Source organism: Pseudopodoces humilis, chromosome 23 (assembly GCF_049639895.1).
Source record: "Pseudopodoces humilis isolate 2021_Gansu_Grassland_sample_001 chromosome 23, ASM4963989v1, whole genome shotgun sequence".
NCBI lineage: Eukaryota > Metazoa > Chordata > Aves > Passeriformes > Paridae > Pseudopodoces > Pseudopodoces humilis.
Genome location: NC_142222.1, coordinates 4,550,084 through 4,575,435, shown reverse-complemented (window position 1 = coordinate 4,575,435; position 25,352 = coordinate 4,550,084). Strand labels below are relative to the sequence as shown.

General features: G+C 39.9%; 1 protein-coding gene across 1 annotated transcript; it reads left to right on the top strand.

The window, feature by feature from the left end:
* Positions 1-5,933: 5,933 nt before the first annotated feature.
* Positions 5,934-24,566, top strand: FOXN1 (forkhead box N1). The gene is made up of 8 exons (XM_088066257.1): positions 5,934-6,053; positions 7,490-7,993; positions 10,100-10,210; positions 15,660-15,787; positions 16,582-16,678; positions 21,305-21,512; positions 22,127-22,648; positions 24,139-24,566. Exons 1-8 carry the CDS (start codon positions 5,934-5,936, stop codon positions 24,402-24,404), a joined length of 1,956 nt encoding a protein of 651 aa, XP_087922383.1. The 3' UTR covers positions 24,405-24,566.
* The last annotated feature ends 786 nt before the right edge of the window (positions 24,567-25,352 follow it).

Below are 25,352 nucleotides of genomic sequence, written 5' to 3'. Positions count from 1 at the left end.
GCTGACAATCCACATTATTTATTATATCCTTCAGTGTTCTTCACCTTTTTGGAAACATTAACCAATGTCCACTCTTCACATCTGATTTTAAACCTTTTGGTTCATTGCTATTTGCCTTTCTATTCAAATGTAGTGGTGGACTCCAAAAAAATGGGCTTTTACAAAATATTGGGGATACAGAAAATATTGTGGATAGCCCACAAAGTGCTTTGGAAACTAGGAACCAAAAATAGCCACAGAAAGGAAAGAGACACGTTGGAATATATTAAAAGGTTTTATAATGTGATAGAAGAAAGTAAAGTGACACAGACTGTCATTGCAGGGAGAGGAAAGGAAAGGATGGATAAAGGAATACGTGGGAGACAGCACACATAATTATAGGAGAAAGGGACACTGAAGCTCACAAATGATGATGTGAAACAGGGCTGTAAAAAAGGTAAGAGTGAAGCAGAGCTGCAGGGACTGTGAGGGATGCCTGGAAAAGGACAAAGTCATCATTCTCTGCTGCTTTCTCCCAGCTTTCAGCTTCTGCACTTCATGAATTTCTGAGCCAAAGGAGGCACCTCCTTATCTGCCACCCAATTTCTTGGCTCCAGCTGTTTTTACCTTCCTTATTCCTAGGAATTCTTTTTAGGAGTCACATGGCTGTGTTGATAGCTCTGCTGTGTTTGTGGTATCTCCTCACTGGCATTCCCCAGAGCCAGAGCAAAACCCTGAATTCAGCCCAGAGAATTCAGTTACAGATTTGCTGTCGCCGTTATCTCCTGCTCTGGTTTTTCCTGCCAACCCAGCTGGTTATTCATGACAGAATCACACAGCTTCTGTATCATATTAACTGCTCCCAGCCCTTGGAACCGTGTCTGACTTCATGCTTAGATGTCTACAATAAAGCAATGAAATTTCATACCCCTCCCTCAGGAAGCAGCAGAACCATTCATCCAGAAAACAGGACAGGGTATGCAAAGGATTGTGTTTGAAAATACTGGCAGAGTTGCAGGGCTGGTAGGGAGAGCTGACATCTCTTTTAGGGGTTAACTGCTGGAGCTGGAAAGGTGTTTTTGTGTTTAGGATGAGGAGGGAAAAGGTGAGGGGAAAACCAAGTGCACCTGACAAACTCATTCACCTTCTCAGCTGAATTTTTCCATGCTTGGTTTCTGTTCAGTGCTGAGTTCCCTCTTTGCTGGGTTAATTATAGAAGTTCAGCACCTGTGAAGATCTTTTCTCTATTAAGAACTTCCCAGATGATGAATCTGCCCAGTCCACAAGAAATAAGGAAGTCCTCAGAGTTATTTCAGCCATACTGTGTGAATATTTGTCAGGCTTTCTACTTTTGCATAAATTAATGCTTTGGAACGAGAGGTAAAATCCATTCCCAGATCAAACAGGACCTGCAATGAAGCTGAGAAGAAGCCCTATAATTTAATTTTCTCTATTTTGAGGGGATTTCTGTGTGCATGGAGAGCAACCACCACGGTGTGCCTACATCTTAAACACCACAGGTGGATTTAGCATTTGCACCCCTGAAAGGTGTCAGGAGAACTAGAAATCCTTCAGGAAAGGGTTACAGGACAATCCCAGGTGTGGAATGGCTTCAGAATGAGAAATTACTGTGTTTCATCCAGAAAAAAAAAAAAAACAGTGGGAAAATAAGAAAAATGTAATAATTCCCAGAGTTCTCTGCAGGGACAGGCATAGTGCTCTGTCCTCACTGTGGGTGTCAAAATAAAGATGCAGGATAAAATAGATGTAAAAGATGCTGATGTAAGGATGGGAACCTGGACCAAACACCACAGTGAAACATCACCTGTACATTTTCTGCAAGGCAAAAAAAAAAAAAAAATCCAAGTTCTACCTCTACAAATGTTTTTTTCCCCATAAAATAGATTTGGGGTAAATGCCTTTTGAGGGCTTATTTTCACAGAGAGTTGTAGCTTTTTTTTGTAAATGTGTTCCTAGAGCAGATTAAAAACCTGCTGCAAACACTCTCCCCACCTTCTCATTCAGGAGGCACCTGGGTGTTCCAGAGCTCCCAGCCACTCCTGCTGGACAGCACCTGGACATGGTGGCAATTAATCCACCTGGTATTCAGCCTTGCCTGCAGGTAGCCCTTAATGAATAAACCCTGATAATTCAGAAATTATTTCATTAAAAATGCCATCCTTCTCTTACAGGAATTCAGTACTTTACTACTAAGCTGGTAGCAAACACATCCCGTGTCAATGGATGCAGAAAGGGTCTTATAATTGAAAATTTTCTTCACTCATCCTTGAGATTGTCACATTAACCTTATTTTTCTCTAAATATGCAAAAGGTATTTCCAGAGGTAGCGAATTAAGGGTGGTAATCACAGCTAATTGTGAGAGAATTGAGCTCAGAACCCTGGAATACGAAAGAAAAAGTAGCACAGTTAAATTAAACAAATTTACTGGCAGATTTAAATTCAGAAGAAAAGAAATTACAGTCCTTCGAAGCTGTGTAAAGTTATTCAGGTATGCTGTAATCAGGGTCCAATACATCCTGTAAAGAGGAGCAAGGAAGCAAGGAGGAATTCATGTGGCCAAACCAGAGTTTAGTGCTGGGCTGTGCAGGTTCCAATCCTGTTCCTGAAAATGTCTCCTGAAAACAGGGCAAGCCTTAGTGACAGGAATGTCAGGGATCAACAAAGCAATGACAGCTTTGATGAGCCAGCACAACCTCCAATGTCAGCCTGGCAGGAATAACCTCAGAAAAGTCTTGAATTCATTAAAAGCCTTTTTTTAAAAAAAAAAAAATCCTGATTCTTATCAACAGATCCCTTTTCTGAACATTTTCCATAATTAATTATGTGCAGAAATATTCCTGTCTCCATGAGAAGTGTTAGCCACAGCATTCTGGACACTTCTATGATATTTGGCACACGACATCATTGACTGACACGTGATGGATTTTTAACTGTGAAGGGAAAAATGGAATTCTGGAACCTCATGGTTTTGTTTCATAAAGACTTGAGGGGGAAGAAAAAGTTATTTAGGAAGCATCAGTGTGATGTGGAGAGGAAAATGGTGATGTCAGGGTTTTGGGCAGAGATGTGAGCGGGTCACACAAAGCTCAGGGAGCTGCCCAAAGCAGGCACAGGGGATGGATCAGGAACTGGGGAACATCCAAACACCTCTTGTGGAAATCTCAGCCCCAGGGGCTGGAGAGGGCACTCACAGCAGCAAGGAGAGAGTTCTGAGGCAGGGGAGACACAAACCCAGGGATTGTTCCAGCCCTGGATTTCTGCCACAGGGCTCAGTCATGCAGAGCTAATAAATCAGCTGCTGCTGCCTCGCTTACCCCAACACCCAGCTGAGGTTACAGTTTCTCACTTTTCTCATTTCAGAGGTAGTTATCTTATCACAGGAGCCTCGCACGGTCACGCAACATTTACAGCAGCCAAAAGGACGTGAAATGGTTCCAGCTGCATCTGGGATAATCAGATACCTCTTTCCAAATCAAAGCATCATTGTTTGCTTTAGCACATCCTACATCCAGGCAACCCACAACTTCCTTAAGCTCTGGCTCCCAGGAACAGTTTGTTGCAAATGATTTATAGTAATCCTGATTATTGGCAACCTCCCCTGGCGGTAATTTCTGCTCCTAAAGAAGATTTGTCAGTGAGTGATGTGATTTCTCTTTGCTAAAATCTACGTTAGCAGTGCAAAGTGGTTTTGAGTCGGTTTTTGTTTCCGTTTGGGGGTTTTTGTTGTTGTTTTTTTTGTGGGTTTTGTTTGTTTGTTTTATGTCCTTGCAACAAAATTAAGTGTCTCTAAAGCACATTAAAAAACATTTCCTGGACAGTGACAGCAAAGATTTTTCAGTGTGTTGATTTGGCAGTTTAAACTGATCTGCATTTGCAACCTGCTGTGAAACACATCAGCAAGGATGAAGTTGCAAATGGCTTTTGAAGAGACAAGTTTGGACTCAAGGAATAAAATGAAAATCAGGAGTATATGGCCAGAGGTTTTTCCTCTCACAGCAAGACACAACTTCAACGTGCCATTTCCAGGATGAGGAGAGCCTGGAGCTGCAGTTCTTACTGAGCTGCTGGTGCCAGTTTGAAAACTGCAAACAGCGCTGGGATTGCAGCCTTGGGGTTTATCCCCATATGGAAGATCCACCAAAATGGATTCTTGACAAAGGCATTCAATAACCACCACTGAACAAAGATTATCAGCCCAACATTATTTAAGGCTGCTTCTCATTTAACAGTAAAAAAAGGAAAATCCTTTCCCTGTGGCTGCTTCTCCTTCAATAAAAAGAAAACAATTTCCCTGCACAGGGGGAAATTTTTATGGTCTAAAACGTGACTCAGACTCCTCCTTTGCTATGAAAATGCAATTCATCAACAGAACTTGGCAGAGGTCTCAGAGGGGAGGGACACAAATGATTTGGTTTTCCTGGACCTTTTGTATTGATTGTCCAAACAGCCCTGATAAACTCACTTTGCTCTCAGAAAGGATTGGTGACAATCCCCTCGCAATGCAGAAGCCACCAGGCAAGAACTGTACCTGTGCAAAAAGCTTTTAATAAAAGCTCCAGACCACAAATGAGGCAGCTGGGCTGAAAAATTGCAGCATAAAAGAGAGGTCAGAGCCAGCTTTGTATAAGCTGAAGATAAGTGTGGAAGCAGCACTGGCAGGGCAGACAGTGTGGAACACTTGCAGATTACAAATAGACACTCACAGACCTTTCCCAGCTGTCAGCTTTCCCACCTGCTCCTTTCAAGATGAGGAATCTCTCTCCTCATCAGCCTCCAGTAAAGCCACTGGGGGAAGAGCCTGTGCCTGAGACATTTCTGAACTTTATCTCACATCATATAATATTTTTTTTTCCTGATGTACTACTCCAGGTCTCCTGCTTGCTTTCCAAGCCCCATTGTGCTCCATCCCCCCGGGCAGTGCAGTCTTACTCATCATAAATACAGATTTCTCTTTGAACTGTAAAGGGGAGAAAAAAAAAAAAAGGTTTCCACATTTTAAGGTGATATATCTTTGTTAAGCAAACCTAAGAAACCCTTTAGATATTTACCTAACAGCTATTTCAACACGTGGCAAAGACCTGGCAGATGAACTCTGGAATTAAAGTGGCTTTTTTTCCCTGATTTGTTCACCTGAAATCAAAATTATGAACAGGAACACTTTTATGTAGCTGCAAACTTAGTGCATGACATAAAAGGATGCAAGTTCTCCTTTTGTTTTACTCTAAGGTTACAGTGAACAAGGAAAAAAAAAAATCATGGTAGAAAACAAAACACCAGAAGATGAAATTTATTCCTTTTAATCCAAAGAACACCATCAGATATGGCTCCTATATCCAAAGATCAAAGATTGGGAACTTGAGAGGAGATCCAACTAACAAAAACAGGGATGGAATGATTGAGTTATTTACATATCTCAGATACATTTAAGCCATGCAAAACAGAACAGAAAGGCTGAAGGGATTGGGACTAATGAAAAATAAAAGTGAAAATATAAGTGTGTTGTAACCATCAGCCTGAGTAATGAAAAATATCTTTTTTTTTAATATAGTCCCTCTGAAAACAACTGGAGTGCATTTATATCCCAATCTCTTAATAAAGTGACATTGCTAAATTTGCATAACCCCAAAACAATACATTTTCATTAATGTATGTTCCTACAGAAAACAAAGAAAGTGCTTATTTTGATAAAAAAATGTGTGGCAAATCCATAGAAACCCCATCTTCATTGGAATTGCATCTACAGAACATTTCTTCAAGAGTTAAAAAATAATTCCATCATCAGGATGGAATCAGGAATTCCTCAGGGTAGCTCCAAGCCTGTCCAGCACCTGCACCCAGCAAGGGCTTTGTTTCACAGTTCAAGCTTTAAAAAAGTGCTTTTTGTGATTTGATCTTTGCCTTCACAGGATTCCTGTCAGACCTGGGTTTGGTGATGGTTTCCCTACTCCAGGACCAATCCAATATTAAATTTTCTCCTTCGGACACTCTGGAAAGGGACCAGCAGGACCTCATGAGGGCACAGGGGGATCCAATATCCCCAGTTCAGCAAAGTGTGAGTAAAACTGGCCCAGATCTCTTCTCTTTCTTCAAAGATCACAATCAACATTCAGCTCTGGACTAAATCCCACCAAATCTGCTGGTGACAAAGCAAATGCTGAAAGTTTTATTCCTGAAGGGTTGAATCCTGAGTTATCCTGCTCAGCTAATCTGAAATTCCAGCGAAATGTTCTGTTCCATTCCTTGAAATGACTGGAAAAGCTGTGCTGTGTTCCACTGCAGAAAGCTCTGGATTTATCCTGATTTCCCTTGTGGGATTTCTCAAAATCCAGCTTTGGAGAGAGAAGGAGGGGAGTGACCACTCAATAATCTGCCTTTTTATGGAAGGTGGGACATTCCATTTCCCCCATCCCTGGACGCAGCACCCTGCTCCTGACTGCTGGCTGTCTTCTCAAAGGCATCCAGCAATTCCTCATCCCTGATGTCAGGGGAAATATGCATATTTACAGTGCCAGGATCCAGACTCCAGCCCTGCCTCAGCCCTTCTCCTCCACATTAAAGAGCACTTTGGTGTTCTGTCCTTGCTGAAGGGCAGGAGGGAGGGGAGGAGATGAGACAGGGATGTTGAAGTGTTTGTCCAGAGCCTGTCTTGTGTCTCCAAATGAGTGTGGCCACCTCAGTGAAGGGAAATGATGTAACCACCAGCAAACCTGGAGCCTGAAACACCATCAGGGGATGAGATCAAGCTTATTTGACTAAACAAGACTTGCACATATCACATTCCTGTCATTTAATCCTTCATCACTGATCTTCCTCAGCTTTTCCCTGGAATGGTCAGACCAGAGACACAAGGTGTTTTTCTAAGGTTGTTCAGTTTTCTGGTGGAATCACAGAGTGGTTGGGGCTGGAAGGGACCTTAAAGTTCATTCAGCTGTGTGCCACTGACTACACCAGGCTGCTCAAAGCCCTTTTTGCTTTTTTTTATTACATAATATATAATACGATATAGTATATAGAATATATATTATATAATATATAATCTACAATCTACAATCTACAATATATATTATATAAATATAACATATAACATATTACTTATAACATATAATATATAACATATATAATCTATAATAATGTTATATATAATATATAATATGTAATAATGTTATCTATATTAAATATACATTTATTATAATTTTTTTGCTTTTTTTTTTTTGCTTTTGTTTATTAATTGCTGAATGGTTTTGGATACTAAGCAACCAGAAAACCCCTTGAGATCTTTTTGAGGCTTCTCTGAATGAAGGTGGTCATTTCACTTTTTCTTAAATGCCAAACAACCACACAATGCTTACCGTTAAAAATGCATTTTTAATGCAATTAAAATATATAAATTTTAAAGTTTAGATAAATTAATAGCTCAGATAACAAAAATAATAATAAAATACTTGCTCAAACTTAAATACTAACCTTAATGCCAATATCCCATCCCAGGATAACCCCAGTTACAGCTGCCAACCCTATGAGCCAGACACCAGGACAGAAAGGAAGAGCTCAGAATCCTCTCCCAGCCCCAGCCCTGCTTCCCCATCCCAGGATCAAATCCACGGGAGGTTCCCTGTGAGCCAAGGAATCCCCTGTGGCAAGAACAAATTCAAGGCATCCTTCAGCACGGAGAAATTCCGGCGGTTCAGCTACGAGGAGAACGCCGCCGGGAACTACGAGCGGTTCCTCAAGAGCAGCAGGAACCCCTTCCACCCTTACAAGAGGCAGATCAGCGAGGATGTTTTCCAGGAATCACACCAGGCCCTGCCACCAGAAGCTTCTCCCTTCAAAACTCACAGGAGCATCGATGGCTTCGAGGCTCTGCCGGGATCCGCGGCTCCCGAGGAGCCGGAGGTGTTTCCCACCCATATCCCAAATATCTCCGCGGAGCAGCCGTGGTGTAACAGCCTCCAGTTCAGCAGCACGGGCCAGGAGCACGGCTCTCAGGTCATGGTCAGTGGTTTTCTGTAATTGTTTTCCCTGTTTTCAGTGGTTAAAATGTGCTTTTGGAAGTATTTTCTTATTATTGTGGGACTACATTGGTATTTCTCGTTCTGTCAAGCTAGGCTAGAGCTCAGGGAAAGTGGATTTAGACATATCCATGTTTATTTGTCCAATTTAGACATATCCATGTTTATTTGTCCAATTTAGACTTACCCATGTTTATTTGTCCAATTTAGATTTACCCATGTTTATTTGTCCAAGTTCTCTATTTTCTGGTCTTTTCCTCAAACAACCCCCAGAAAGATGCACAAGGACAAATGATTTTCCATTAGATGGGGCACACGAATCCTGAATATCTGAATGCTCCCCTGGCAAAAAGATTTGTCATCAGCTGGTGTTTTCAAGAGAAAAAAGGTCACAAAATAGAATTTTCAAGCATGAGGATGTGGAGCAGATTTGGTGCAACACCTCAGCTCAGCTGCACTTTACTCAGTACAAACAGAAGAGGAACTCTAAGACATCAGTGCCACCAAAAATAAATAAAAATAAATATCAGTTCTGTTTATTTGTGCAGTGTCAAGTTACCTGGGCTGATTTCAATACTAGATAGAGGCAACTGCCTATTTAGGGCAGCAGAGATCCCTGAAAGGCAAATTAAATTACCCTGCAGTATCTCCACAATATCTCTGCTGTGGTCCAAGGTGTAAAGATTATCTTGCTGCAGCCAAAAAGAACAACTCCACCTGCCAGAGGAGGGCCCTGAGCTGGCTCTAAAAGGCTGGGAGAGGAAGAACTCATGGCTACTGAATGAAATAGGAGTTTAAAAAAATAGTCTTAGTTGGATTAAGACCAGGGAATGGAGAGATGTTGTCAGGGAACATACCTGGGGATTGAAGCCATCCAGGTTAAGGAGGAAATTGATCTAAATCTCTTATTTCCTGGATAAACACTCATCTAGGTCAGAGGAGTTCAGCACAAAACCTATGAGCAAAATAAATTCCCATTGTCTTCCCGAATCCCGGGGCTGCAGGATGTGCAGGATGCAAAGGCAGCACTGCAGGAGCCCTTTACAAGCCCTTGTAGCTACTCCCTGTTGGTGTCTGGTTCTGCCAGCACCCAACTTCCCACTCTTAAATCACTTCCATGCTGCTGGAAAATCGGGATTTCTGAAAACCTTCATCTGGTGGCCACCAAAATAACACTGATGTTTATTAATCAAACCAAGTCTAATTTGTGCTTCTAGTAATATACCATAAAAATCACGAATGTTTTTATGTTTAGGTACACTACATGCATGATATATAAAAATACATCTAAGAAATAATGTGCATGTTTGTTTATTTATTAATATTTTTTAGACAGAGTAAAATGCCACAAAAGCTGGCTGTGCTTTAAAGCAGAAGGATTCTTGAAAAAACAAGATTCTCACTGAAATCCTCCATTTTTACATATTCCTGACAGGGTTGAACCCTGTAGTCAGCCCAGGGTGATTTTTCTCTGCCACCTCTTTCCTGTAGATTAAAGAGCTCACCCTCCATCTAATGCCAGAATTCCAGAGGCAGCTGGAGGCACTGCCAGCCTGCAAGACAAAATCAGGGAGAAGGAAAAAAAAGAGGGAGACACTTGTGCACACTCAGGAATGAAAGCTGGAGTGTGTGGTTTGTGTGTGAAGGGAGAGAAAAAATGAAAATATAAAGGGAGCCTGGCGTTTTCCGAATCGCTCTTTGCATGGAATGTGGCCTGGGATTTCCTTTTTTAAAATTGTAGCCGTGGAAATGCAGGAATTGGTTTGTGTCTGCATGGAATTATGGAGTTTGGGTGGGGAGGGACCTTGAGGATTATCCAGTCTCACCCTCTGCCAAGGGCAGGGACAACTTCCACTCTCCCAGGGTGCTCCAAGCCCCTTCCAGCCTGGCCTTGGACACTTCCAGGGATGGATCATCCCCAGATCTGCACCACTAAAACAGAGCCCAACCTCTGTGAACTCCTACTAAGATATACTTAAACCCCAAAAAATCAGTATAAAGAAGGCAAATCTGGACAGTGACTAACAGAATTATCCTCTTTTCAATTAAGCTGTTTTCTCTAAGAACTCCTCCCTTGAATATTTTCCAGCAGGATTCAGACATGAAGCTCAGGACATCGCCCCTGGAAGGGCAGCCTGGTTTGTACTGCTACCAGCCCCAGGTGCAGCAGATGTATTGCCCCTCACACCCTTTCCATCAGGTCAGTACACCAAAATCCTAAAAAATGGATTTTTAGCACTCAGATGGTGCAATAATTGTGCTAACAATAATTTTTTTAAAGGATTTAAAAATGTGTGGGTTTGCAGGGCCGTGTTTATATGCCCACATTATGAGAATAAGGCTGAAAAAGAGGCACAGCTAAATGCACTTTAGGATGGTCATTAAGGAAAAGAAATAAAAAAAAAACAACAAAACTTGTGGAAATGGAATTTTGGTACTGCATATTTATATATTCACAATTACACTTGAGAAAATTTGCTTTGAAGCCAGATAAATTATTAACATAACTCTTGATATTTCAGGATCTTAATTAACTGTGCTTTAACTTCAGAAGAAAAAAAAAACCCTAAGAAGATGTGACCGTTAAAATTCAGACCAAACACAGAAAAATATTTTAAAGTAAAATTGGAACAGCAAAATAATATTCACTTTCCTTGTGCTTGATGGCACACACATCTCTTTTGAAACTTTTTGCCTCTTACAACATCCCCAGAGAAGGATTATTCAGCTGAAGCATAATTGAGAATGATGCTGATGATGCAGGAGAAGGTGCAAGATGAGGGTTGTTCTTCTGTAATGCAATTTTGTTATTGACACTTAAAATAATGTCCTTCAGATGTAAAGGGTGGAGCTGCTCAATGCTTTGAAATTTTCCTCTTTTAGGCTCAATTACCTGCAAGGTATAATATTTTCAGTGAGATCTTTAGGATAAAAAAAATGCTGATTTCAAGCAAGTAAAGGAAAAAAAACTTGAGGTGAAATTAAGGCAAGGAGGATTTTTCAGATTTTTAGGTAGAAACCCACATACAAAACACCCCAACCATTAGAACTGAATTAAGTGAAACTTCAAGGAAACTCCAAACCATGTGAAGATAAAAGCTCACACCTGAGCTCTGTCTCCTTTGATGCTGATGGGATCTGATGACAGATTTTGTGGCATTCACTGTCTCATGGAGTATAAAACAATGACTGACACAGCAGGGATTTCAGTCTGGGCAAAGAAAACCAAACCCGGGTTCCTGGGTGACATTTCATTGTTAATTTGTGTAGTGTTACTGAGTCATGGAAACACTCATCATTCCTGCCTTTTTATTTCACTTATCACACTGATTTTCCACCAGCCAGAATTTTCTGAGCCTTATTTTCCCCTGACATGTGGCAAAAAGGCAACAATCTTTAAATTCTTATCAACACTGCCATAATTCATTTACTTGTGTTGTTTTCTTCTCACCCTTAAACTCAGTAGAAGTGATAAAAGGTAAAAATAAATGTAAAAAAATATAAATATAAATATAAATATAAATATAAATATAAATATAAATATAAATATAAATATAAATATAAATATAAATATAAATATACAAGAATATAAATATAAATATAAATATGAATATATAAATACAGGAATATAAATATAAATATAACTATAAATATATAAATACAGGAATATAAATATAAATATAAATATAAATATAAATATATAAATACAGGAATATAAATATAAATATAAATATAAATATATAAATACAGGAATATAAATATAAATATAAATATAAATATATAAATACAGGAATATAAATATAAATATAAATATAAATATAAATATAAATGAAATAATAAATATAAATATAAATATAAATATAAATATAAATATAAATATAAATATAAATATAAATATAAATATAAATATAAATATAAATATAAATATAAATACAAATAAAATATACATACATATACATAGACATATACATATAAATAAAATATAAAAATAAAAATAAAATAACTATAACTATAAATATAGATATAGATATAGATATAACTATAAATATAACTATAAATATAACTATAAATATAACTATAAATATAACTATAAATATAAATATAAATATAAATATAAATATAAATATAAATATAAATATAAAGTGGCATTGCACTACCATCCTAACTTACAAATGCATTATTGTTATTTTAGAAGAAAATAGAAAAGAAATAGAAAAAGAAAGCTCTGCAGCAAATATAAACTATTATAAATAGTTTATAAATATAAACTATTGTGGATATGTCACAGCTCCATGTATCTCACTCACTGTAAAAATGCCATTTCTGCATGCAGAAATTGGCTTGTGAATTCATGGAATATTCTTCATTTCTTTATCCACTCTGCTGATTTGGTACCAGTGCTGTTCCTGTACTGATCACATCCCAAAATGCTCCAGACTGAAAGCTCCTGGGAGCTGCCAGGCAAGATCCAACAGGCACCAAGAGGAAAATCCTCCATCCACCTGCAGGCTGGCACTGGGACAAAGCTCTTCAGATTTCTCTTTAAGAAGTGCAGCAGGTTTCTGTCAGGCTTTTTAATTCCTGTTCTTAATGTGAATATAGAAAAAGTCTGGCAACGTGTTCTACTGCTCAGGAGTAATTGTTTATTTAAAAATTTACAAAAAGAAAATAGGTAAAAGAGGTAGAATTGCTATCCCTGTGCCATAATCACATGCTGGAAAATGAAAAGAACATGGGATGCAGCTGAGGAGAAGTGGAAAAACCTCTCCTGCACGGAGCAGCCCCATTATTAATGTTTTACATTTCCAGCTGGAATGGGGCAGTGCAAGTTAAATCACTCCAAGGAAGTTCCTCTCTGGAGAACGGGCCCTGGAGTGAAGGATGTTCAAACTGAGCCTCAGCTTTTCTTAGAGGGATGAGAGGGATTCAACCCCTTCATTAATTCTGTCCAGATGATAAAACAGCCTCACCTTCCCCTTTGCTGGACACAACAGGAGTGGTGACTCAGAAGAAAAATGAGTTATTATTGACCCAAATGAAGCAGCAGACACTGGCTGGAGTCACTCACCCACCCACCATAAAACACCTTTCATGCCATGGAGACTGTAAAACCAGCTCCAGCCTGTCATTCCAGCCCATTCCCCAGCCTCCCTTCCCTCAAAAAGGACTAATGAAACCAATAAAACAGAAATAATCCCTAAAACGCCCAGCTCTTTCATGATGACATCAAAACCAGCCTTATTTAGTGTTGTTTCCTTTCAAAGAGCCACCAAAACCAATAAAAATCAGAATTATCATAGGAATTGCCCGGTTTTCTACTCTTGGGGAAAAACCTGCACCAAGTGCACAAGGCAGGGAGCACCACACTGCACACAAAAATTAGTTTACAGCTCCTCTGGAGACTCTAATTGTGCCCAATATTTAGTTTAACAAGGCAGGACATGATTAATTATGTTCATTTCATTTCTTTCACCATGCAAACAACTGTGTCTATTCAGTTTGGCTTTCCACATTCCATTTCAGGCAGCTCAGTGTTAGAAAGATAATAGCAAACAGGCAAGAGAAACTCCAGCAGCCAGCATAGAATTACAGAGAAAATGACATTAATCATTCAAAGTACAGAATAAATAAATAAACTGTGAATGTTTTGCTGTTTTAAGGGGACAAAGACCAAGAGCAGCCGAAGCTATTGATCAAAAAAAACCATGAAGGAATTACAATTAGAAACTAAAGAGATGTCCAGGGGATTTTTCCCAATGAGTCTTGAGAGCTACATTATAATTTTTCAGAGGAACCACACAAATGTCATGGCACAGAACTGCTGGAGCTGAGCAGTAAAACACCAGGACAGGGCTCAGCAACCTTTGAGTGCCAGGGAAGGCATCCAGGTAGATTTTTTAATAGCATGTGACTTCTAATTTTGGCCAGGCCCTCACCCCTGGCACGTGGAAGAGGCAGAAATCCTTCTGGTACAGAGCTCCCAGAGAGCCAGCTGATATTATCTTACCTAAACTGGATCGTGTTCCTTTGCTCTTGAAAGTCTCTTTCCAGCAGGTTTAAACTGTAATTTGAGGAAGAAAAATGTGGAATATTGGGGAAAAGAGAAAGACCAAGTGCTGTGTTAAAAAGTTGAGAACAAATCTGTGGAAACTCTGGTGCAATCCAGGCTGTCTGTGTGGATCATCTCTGGTTTTCCAGGTGTTTTTCACCCTGGTGATCCCATCACTTTAGAGTGTCTTGGCTTGGAAATCTCCTGCACAGATAGCTCAGCATTCCTCAGGGACCTTCTGTGGCTGCTCCCAGGGGAAAGGCAATAAATATTTAAATAAATAAATAAAAGTGTGGCATAAATATTGTCTGTTTTTAGGGGTCCTGGCTGTTCTTTTCAGCTTTCTGACAGAGCAAATGGAGTGGGAAAGTCACTTGAGGTGGTGCTTAACAGCACACCAGCTCCTGGCTCTGTGGAGAAATCTTTTCCTTGGAATTGACTGCGAGGGAACAGACAGGGAGCAGCCCAACAGCTTCAGCACCAGACAGGCAGTGTGAAACCAGCTCCAAAATGTCTCATATGCTGCTCTCCTGACCCCTGGGATGACATCACTGACTTTATTTACATAATATTCCATAATATTACATTAATCTTAAATATATTCTGGTGCATCTATTCAAGTTTCTGTTGTTTGCTGTTGGTTTTTTTCCCTGCCTTGCACGGTAACAGCAAATTTAACAGAGATTTTGGGATGCTGTTCCCTTAGGAGCAAATATTGTATGCTTTCAATTTTTGCTTTTCTGTATCCTCTCCACCTAAAGAAAAAAGTAACAAAAAAAAAACCCCACACAACCCCAAATAAGGCTCAGGCAAAACTTCCCTGTTTCTTCCTACATTTTTAGCAGCTCTACTTCCTCAGCTGGTTTTTCTAAGGTGAACATTGAAGTATTTTATACTTCATTTGTTTATATGATATATGATATATATTTGATATATGTATGTGTGATATGTGATATGTGATATATGATATATGATATACGATATATGATATATGATATATTCTATTGTATATTATATATTATATATTATAAATCATATATTATAGATTATAGATTATAGATTATAGATTATGTAATATATATAATATATTATATATATTATATATATTATATATTATAGATTATAAATTATAGATTATAGATTATAGATTATAGATTCTATATTCTACATTATATATATTATCTATTATCTATTATCTATTATCTATTATATATTACATATTTTATATTTTATATTATATATTATATATAATATATAATATATAATATATTATATATTATATATTATATATTATATATTATATATTATAGTTTGGGGTTTTAATGACAATAAAATGACATCATTCATCATTTGTGTGCATTCAGGGGAGGCTGAAATACCTCAGAAGAGATGGGTGGAGAGAAAGATAAGCTTTAGGTCTATAAAATTAGGAGTTATCTGGGGACAGTTAATAGGCCACAGCTCCTCACAATTTTCGCATTGCAGGCAATAAAGAAAAAAATACTTTTTCCCATGCAGAATCCTCAGAAATAATGCTGTTACAAGGGAATATTTTCAGAGCTGGTTGCTAAAGCAAATAACATTTCTGCTGTGCCCCCAGTACCCCTCAGGAGGCAGCTACCCCGTGACCTACATCGCTTCCTCGCACTACCCCTACCAAAGGATTGCTCCTCAAAGCAGCCAAGAATCCCAGCAGCCTCTGTTTCCCAAACCCATCTACTCCTACAGGTAATACAATATTTTTCCAAGCCCTCACCTTACAGGAAATACCCTGTTTGCCCCTGGCCTGTTTCCAGCATCCTTTGCAGCAACACGTTCGCTCTTATTTGTCTCGTTCCCGGGGTGTTCTGTCCTGTCCCTACGGATCACAAAACGTTCCAGACTCTGGAGCCAGCCAAGGCACAGAGAAATTGAGTGTTGAAAAGCAGGGGAACAGTCTTGATCACTCTCTACAGGGGAAAAAAAAATAAAAGTTAGGCATTTCTCTAATGCAAAATTTTAGGTGTTGCAAATTTCATCAGCACGAGACTGGTCCTACTCACTTGTCTACTCCAGCACCTGTATTAAAACTGATTTTTTCCCCAGTTACTGGAACAAGGAAATGCCTAGAAAACCTGTCAGCTATGGCAGCCACCACGTGGGTTTAGCCCCCAAAGTAGATCTGACAATTAAATTTTAATTATTGCTCTGTCACTGTCAGTTGGATTCTCTTTGTGGCCTTCACCAGTTTAAGCATTCAAAGAAAACCCTCAATAATGACACAGCAGCAGGATTTGGAGCTCTTGATTCTACTTTCTATATTATTTTATTTTAAACCCAGGCCCTTCTAGATGAGCTTGGAGAATTACCTGTAGGAGTTAAGGAGATTGTTGTAAACAACTGAGTGGAAACATAAAATTATCTCTGTATTTGTGCTATGGCAGTGAAAGTCAGAGTAACCACACACAGTGTGAAAAAAATGATCTATTTTTGGTTGTGAGGAGTCAGAAGAGGCTAAAATGATTTTCTTTCTCTCCCTAAAGCATCCTGATCTTCATGGCTCTCAAAAACAGCAAGACAGGGAGTTTGCCAGTCAGTGAGATTTACAATTTCATGACGGAACACTTCCCTTACTTTAAGGTGAGTTCCACAGGGATGGGGAGGGGAATTTCCCTCTAGGCTTGTCTGTCAGCAGAGAGAATAAGGGATGGGATTCCAGCTATAAAAAGGGATCATTTCTTAGGAGATTAATACCAAATCAATTACACACTACAGAATTTTATGATCACAAGCTACCCAACATTTTGCACCCAGAAAATTACATTACGCAGAAATGTGTAATGTGGTGATATTTAACTCAAAAAAGATATTAAGAACTGTTGCAGCTGTGAGCTTGGGTGTGTAACAGTGACCATTCCTCACCATGAAAAGGGGAAATAATTTTAAAAACACATTCACTGCTTCCTCTCAGATCTCAAATACAGGCAGAACTGGTCCTGTAGCTTCCTCTGCCACCAGCAGCACCTCCAGACTGGTGTGGAAGCAGAGGATTCCAGGTGATCTCACTCCATCCTGGAGCTGGGATGTTCATCTTGGGCAACAGCATCCCGTGCATGCCCTGTACAAAGAAAAGTGATAATGGCACTAAGCTGATAATTACACGGTGAGCTGGGGAGGGAAAGGGTGGTTTGCAGCAGCACTACTGAAATTTGGATTCCTGCTATGAGGGAATGGCTCCTCACACTTGGAATGCCAGTGGAAAGTGCTCGGTCAGCAGAGGGATCCAAGAGAAGGAGGATTAGTTAAGATTTTTTTTAAAAGAGCTGTAATGGAATCATCAAGTGCTGCTCCACTCAGAGCTTTATTTCTGCTGATTCTTCAAAAGCACCTGGCTGAAGCCCACGGTGGGTGACCTCAGCTGTGAGCAAGGCCCAAAAATAAAAATAAAGCCAGTGAGTCCGTCCTGTTTCCTATTGCAAATAGCCCTGTGGCAATCAAGGCAAATTTAAAACAGCCACAGCAAGGCAGTTCAAACATTTATAATAAAGGAACACTGAGAATAATGAAAAATAAATGTTCCAATACAGTTTTGCACTGATTTTGGACACTGAGGTTAAATAGAGTGCACACAAAAAAAATAAGAAGGTTGAATATACCAGTAATCAGAGAAAAATACACATTATCACAGAGAAAGAACTGCCAGGATCCATCACACACCTCCACTCCCAGATTTCCTCCCAAAGGAATCAGTAACTACTCCATCATTTGTTACAAGCAAGAGAAGGCAGGAAAAAATAAAGAAATCTCCCATTAGAAATCCCAGGGGAATGCACAGGAAAATAGCAAGAGTTTCAAGCAGAGAGGAGGGAATATTATTAATAATTTTTACAGGCATGAGCGTTTATCCATCAGATCAAACTGAAATTAATTCTCTATTGTCTTACAACACAATTGATTGTAAAATTAATTGGCAGTTTTAAACCAAATGCTGCTGCTGCCAGCATGGGCAGAATCCCTCAGACTCAGGACTGTGGCTGCGCCAGCTGTCACCATCCTGCTCCTTCCTGCTTCTTCACAGCCTCACATCTATTTTAAAATTCATTTAAAAACTGATGAGAGTGAAGTTACTGCTGTAGGAAGAGAATAGTGCAGAGGGAACTACCCAAACATTCCCTATTTTTTGGTAGCTTTATTTTTGCATTTTACTTACAATTGCAGCCAAATGTATTTGACTGTAACATCCTCAAAATAAGCAGGGGAGAATAAGCAATCAGATATTACATTTACAGTCACCAATCCCTGTCTGCCCTGTCTTTACAGCAGAGAATTACCAATACATGGCAAAAATTAACATCCTCCATCCTCCCTGCTTTTGGAGAGTCTTCAGTAAAATAAAATCACATGAAAACCAGCAAAGGACATTTTGCTGCTGCCAGCACTCACTGAAAAGCAGGAAACAACAGGGAGAGGAGAAGCAATTTAGGTTGGAGAGAAAAAGAGAGCAAGTGCACACAGAGCCTTGCTGGGAGACATGGGATGATACAAGCCGAGTCAAATTAACTGGGATTTGCTGCCACAGCAAATTTAGTTTCTATGATGCAACAATCTCATTTCTATTTGAAACAGAGCAATCCAACTCCTACGTCCTAAAAAAAAAAAAAAAAAAATAAAAGGAAAAAAAATATCTACGCAGCTAAAGTTGAATTAGTCTTTGATGTACCTCTCCCTTCTCTTGAGACCTAGATTTAAAGAGAAAGGGTTTTGCAAGATCACTGAACTCTTTAAACTTCAAGAGCTGGTCAGGATCAGTGGGGCTGGACAATAATTTTCTCTTTTTTTTTTTTTTTTTGGTAGCAATTAGTGTGTGTAACAAAAAGCTTTCATCTTTTTAATTGGAGTTATTGCCAGTGGGCTGAGAGGGCAGAAAGGTCTGTGGTGTGATACAAGTGTCCAGGGGCTGGAGATGTGGCACCTGGGGACTGGAATTGCTGGTGGCCTTGGCAGTGTTAATGGTTGGCCTTGGTGACCTCAAGAGGGCTTTTCCCACCTCAGTGATTCTGGGATTCCCCAGCTGATTTTAGGATTCTCCACTTCCATCCCCACCCTGCTGAGCACAGCCATGGCCAAAATCAGCCACAGCAAGGAGAGCCCAGCTACTCAAAGAGCAACCCCAGCAGCCAAAGTTTGTTCATTTAACCATCACATCTGCTCTAAAAACTGGTGGTTTTTCACTAAACATGCTGAGTGTGTTAAGCCCTACCTGGGCAAAAGAATTCTCACAGCTCAGCAATCCCAAGTTTAATGCAAGAACCTGCTCAGCTCCCGGCAGCAGCCTCCAAAATCAATCCATGTGCTTTTAAATCGTACAGTTTCTAAAATCATCTCCTAATTTACACCCCCACATGTTCTGAAAACCTCTGAGAAGCCCGTGCCACTCCCATCTGAGCAGAAACACCAATTATCCTGTCTAGGTACACACAGGGGTGTGTGAAGCCTGTGTGCAGGGCAAGAAACAGGAATATTCTTCCAGGTCAGCTTGTTCAGTAGCTAAATACACAACTTCCCTGCCAGAAACAGTTTTATTCACTTTTGAAACTACCAGAAATCACATGAATATTATCTGCAAGGGAGAAAAAACTGACTTGGTATGTTTAATATAAGAAAAGGTTTTGTAAAAAGCTATGTATAAGGCTATGTATAAAATAAGAAAAGGTTTTAAAGGTTTCTCTTCTCTCTTCTCTTCTCTTCTCTTCTCTTCTCTTCTCTTCTCTTCTCTTCTCTTCTCTTCTCTTCTCTTCTCTTCTCTTCTCTTCTCTTCTCTTCTCTTCTCTTCTCTTCTCTTCTCTTCTCTTCTCTTCTCTTCTCTTCTCTTCTCTTCTCTTCTCTTCTCCCTTCTCATTACAATTTGTATTGTCTCATCCATGACACAGAACAGTGAAATGCTGACATCAGGTGGGCCAAAATGGAAGAAACTCTGCTGCTCTGAAGGGAAAACAGTTTCTCTTTTAGTCAATAATATGTATTTAATTCCACACTTATTTATTTTTTAAATAAGGAAGTATTACATTTCACTCTCAATTCATCAATAAGGCTTTTAATGCCTTAATCCACACAATTTACAAGCTACAAGCTACAAAACAACAGATTTTATGTTCCTTATAAAAGTGTGTACAAAAAATTAAATCCTGATAAAATAATATCATCAAAGTGTGCTCAAAATTCACAGTCTGCCTTGTGACAGCTCAAAGGGACTCAGATCCTTTTATAAAAGATGGTCTTATAGGAAGCCTGATGGACTAGGTAACAATTAAAGAAATTATCAAACTATCAAAAATCTGTCTTTCTATGAGAGAAGGATCCTATTACTAATAAGGAAAAATGTGGAAAAAAAACCTTAATGAACCTAAGAGGGAAATTCTAATTTTTAACATTAAAAAGACCGTGGAAATCCACATTTATTCCTCGTGCTCTCTGTTCAATAATTCTCTGCTTGATATAAACAGTTATGATGACAAATATTTGCATCCATGAATATGAATCAATAGCCACAGACAACATCCCCACAATTCAGAGAGCTGTTTTCATTTCTTGCAATTCTTATGGGGAATTAAAAAGAAAATACGAGGATTTTTTGGCAAACAAGAAAAGAATCATTTTAATGATCCAGTATAAAGAACCTTGCAGCTGCTACTGCTGAGTTTAAAATAAATGCAAAGCACAGAGATGGGTGATCAGCTGTGGAAAGCTGTATCACATCTGGTTGTGATTAAACCATTTGGTTATGTAATTGGCCAGCACACAAAGTTCCACCTACAGTAGCACAAGAAATCCCTTTGAAGTCTGCCTGGACACTGAATTTGAGCTCAGGCAGCACATAGTACTGTAATGACGAGTTGGAAATATTTCTAGGTGTTCCAAAATAGATCCTGATAGATTTCTTGTTAGTTTTAGAGCGCGAATTTTTACACACATCGTTCTTGTGATGTGCAAATTCACTCTCAAAGATCCAGCAGGTCTCTGACAACCTTTTTGCTTAGAAGATCAGTTACTATTTTATCTGATCCCTCTCTTCCCACACAACATGACTGTAACATTTTTGTGGCTTCCCTCTAACGTATAAGTTTCTCACTGCAGAAGGCACAAACTTAAACAGCATTTCTTTTAACCTCACCAGTCAAAACAGAGTTATATATATACACAGACTTATTTTTTTTTTATTTTTTTTTAGCTCAAAGTTCTGTTCTTACATTGAATTTGTTTCTCCAGACAGCTCCAGATGGCTGGAAGAATTCTGTGCGCCACAATTTATCTTTGAACAAGTGCTTTGAGAAAGTTGAGAACAAGTCAGGGAATTCTTCTCGGAAAGGCTGTTTGTGGGCTCTGAACCCAGCCAAGATTGACAAGATGCAGGAGGAGCTTCAGAAATGGAAAAGGAAAGACCCAGTTGCCGTGAGGAAGAGCATGGCAAAGCCAGGTCAGTCACTTCTTGGTGTTTTAGTTCTCAAACAGTTCCCCCTCAGAACTTTTCCTTTCACCAAGGTCCACAGGAGAATCTAAACATGATTTAGGAAAGCGTTTAAGGATTTTTCCTGGCTGGCAAAACAAGTAAAAAAAATTAAAAAGCAGAATTAAATAGACCTGGCTTTGTAGCTGCTTCCAGATAAGCACAAAGAAGCTTCACCAAGAAAATATTCTCTCTTGGCGTGGCACTAAAGTTTAAAGGGCCAGGTTGGATGGGGATTGGAACAGCCTGGTGTAGTGGGAGGTGCCCCTGTCCATGGCAGGGAGGTGGAATGAGATGATCTTCAGCACCCCTTCCATTCCCAACCACTGTGACAGAAAGAATGCTGAAATAATGAATATCAAATAAAATCTGAGAATAACTGCTGAGTGTCCAACCTTTAAACCTAAAAGTGGATTTTATTACATACTCACTCGGCAACCATCATTTCAAAGAAAACATTTCAGGCTTTGGAGTTTTTAATATATAAGAACTGGCACTCCTGCTTGCCATTTCCTGAATAACACCACAATTCGTGCTGCAAGCTATCCAGGGGTAAATCAGCGGACTTTCCCTTTGTTTTCCAGAAGAACTCGACACCCTGATAGGCGACAAGAGCGAGAAGCTGCGATCCTCGCTGCTGTCCTGCAGCCCCCCGGGCGCTGCAGCTGCGTCCCTCTCCAGGCAGATGGCAGCGCAATCCCATTCCTTGTGCGATCCCTCGCTCTCCTCCGGGATCCCGCAGGGATTTCACGGCATCCACACCCCGGCAGCTCTGCACGCCAAGAGCCCCGCTCTGCTGGGGGGGCAGCAGCCCGGCTGCTTCACATCCCCCCAGGGCTTCCCCCAAATGCCCACGGCGCTGATGCAGCACACGCCGGACCCTCAGAGCCTGTTCCCTGCTGGGGAGGCTCAAAGCCAGCTCCGGACTCAGCCCAGCATCCCTCAGGATTCCCCAGTGCCCGCTCAGAGCCCCCCGAGCTGCGGGATGAAGATGCTGCCCGAGCACTCCCCGGCCAGGACGGTGCAGGACACGCTGCTGCAGGAGGGAGACCTCAGCAATGACATCGATGCTCTTAATCCATCCCTCACCGATTTCGACCTCCAAGGTGGGTGTTTGAGGTGTTTTCATCTTTGAGAGCCAGGTTTGTTACATCCCATCCTATCCCAAACCATCCCAAACCATCCCATGTCATCCAATCAATCCCATCCCATCCTATCCCAAACCATCCCATCCTATCCCAAACCAACCCATCCCCATCCCATCCCCATCCCATCCCCATCCCATCCCATCCCATCCCATCCCATCCCCATCCCATCCCCATCCCATCCCCATCCCATCCCCATCCCATCCCCATCCCATCCCCATCCCATCCCCATCCCATCCCCATCCCATCCCATCCCATCCCATCCCATCCCATCCCATCCCATCCCATCCCATCCCATCCCATCCCATCCCATCAATCCCATCCCATCCCAATCTCCATAAAATCCATTTTTTACATTCACACCATGCAATTGTGCATTAAATCTTTAAAAAGTTTCCCGAGGAAGCTACAGATTTGCATCCAGGAATGTAAAGAAGCATTTCTGCTCACCACCTAAATACTGCAACACAGCATTTAGAATATGTTCTTTAAATTCAGACCTATTTTCAACCAAAAGCTACTCAAGCACAACTATTTAGTGCCATTCTTACAAGAGAATTGTCGAGTGAAAGGCACCAAGATAAATAAATTTGATTAAATTAACATGTTAGCATTTTTCTTGATCAACATTGATTCCACATCTGTGCTAAAAAGGATGATCTTTCCCTCTTCCCAAGGCAGTAATAGGATCTACACCCCAAACAATTATATTTTATGAGGTGCCTTTTTATATTCTTTGTAAATACACATTTCTAACAGAATTTTAGAAAGAATTTTCTTAAATTAACACTGTTTGCTCCCAGATTAAAATACATGGAGACAAACAGATCCAAGCAAACTCTTCCTTTCCTCAGTCCCAAGAGATTAAGATAATATTATATCACATTCTATTATTAAACACATTGTATATTATAATATATTAAATATATATATTATATATAGAAAAATTATATATAATTAATACAATATATAAATATATACATGTATACATATATAAATATATAATTATATAATAGATAATAAATAATAAATTATATATTATATATTATATATTATATATTATATATTATATATTATATATTATATATTATATATTATATATTGTATATTGTATATTGTATATAGTATATTATATATTATATAGAATACATAATATTATATCAAATATATTATATAATATACATAGATATAATAGATAAAATATAATATATAATAGATAATAGATATAACAGATAAAATATAATATATAATAGAAAATAAATAAATAATATATGTATTATAGTATATTAAACATATATTAAACATATAGCATATTAAACATATTATGTTTAAGAACCAACATCTCCTGCAACACAATGATCAAAAAAAGCAAATATAAAGAAACATAAGGAGAGAAAACATAAAGAAAGCTGCTAATCCAGGCGGGTTTTTTGGTTTTTATTTTGTTGCAGGGAATCTTTGGGAGGAGCTGAAAGACGACAGCCTCGCCGTGGATCCCCTCATCCTCATTTCATCCTCCCCGGTGCCCTCGCAGTGTTTTCCCTCTCAGTGCCCGCCGGAGAGCGGTGCCGGCGCGGTGGGGAGCGCGCACGGGAGCGCGCACGGGAGCGCGCCTGAGCTGCAGCTCACCACGCTCTACTCAGCTTTCATGGAGCTGGACACGGTGTCCGCTCCTTACCTGAGCAACCCCGGCTCCAAAGCCATCGCCCTGATGTGAAACACAGCCCAGGAATGGAAATCCATCCTAAACATCCATCCATCATCCATCATCCATCCATCCATCCATCCATCATCCATCCATCTATCCATCATCCATCCATCATCCATCCATCATCCATCCATCATCCATCCATCATCCATCATCCATCCATCCATCCCTGTCCATCCATCCATCCATCCCTGTCCATCCATCATTCATCCATCATCCATCCATCATCCATCCATCATCCATCCATCATCCATCCATCATCCATCCATCCCTTTCCATCCATCCATCATCCATCCATCATCCATCCATCCATCATCCATCCATCATCCATCCATCATCCATCCATCCATCCATCCATCATCCATCCATCCATCATCCATCATCCATCCATCCATCCATCATCCATCCATCCATCATCCATCAATCATCCATCCATCATCCATCCATCCATCCATCATCCATCCATCCATCATCCATCCATCCATCATCCATCCATCATCCATCCATCCATCATCCATCCATCCATCCATCATCCATCCATCCATCATCCATCCATCATCCATCCATCCATCATCCATCCATCCATCCATCATCCATCCATCCCTTTCCATCCATCCATCATCCATCCATCCATCATCCATCCATCCATCCATCATCCATCCATCATCCATCCATCCATCATCCATCCATCCATCCATCCATCATCCATCCATCCATCCATCATCCATCCATCATCCATCCATCCATCATCCATCCATCATCCATCCATCCATCCATCCATCCATCCATCATCCATCCATCCATCATCCATCCATCCATCCATCATCCATCCATCCATCCATCATCCATCCATCATCCATCCATCCATCCATCCATCCATCCATCCATCATCCATCCATCCATCCATCCATCCATCCATCCATCATCCATCCATCCATCCATCATCCATCCATCCAT

Excerpts from the sequence above, each read along its gene's own strand:
- FOXN1 (XM_088066257.1), top strand. The coding sequence starts at position 5,934 with ATGGTTTCCCTACTCCAGGACCAATCCAATATTAAATTTTCTCCTTCG. Across the intron at positions 7,994-10,099 it reads AGCACGGCTCTCAGGTCATG|CAGGATTCAGACATGAAGCT; the intron begins GTCAGTGGTTTT and ends AATATTTTCCAG. Across the intron at positions 22,649-24,138 it reads CACCGATTTCGACCTCCAAG|GGAATCTTTGGGAGGAGCTG; the intron begins GTGGGTGTTTGA and ends ATTTTGTTGCAG.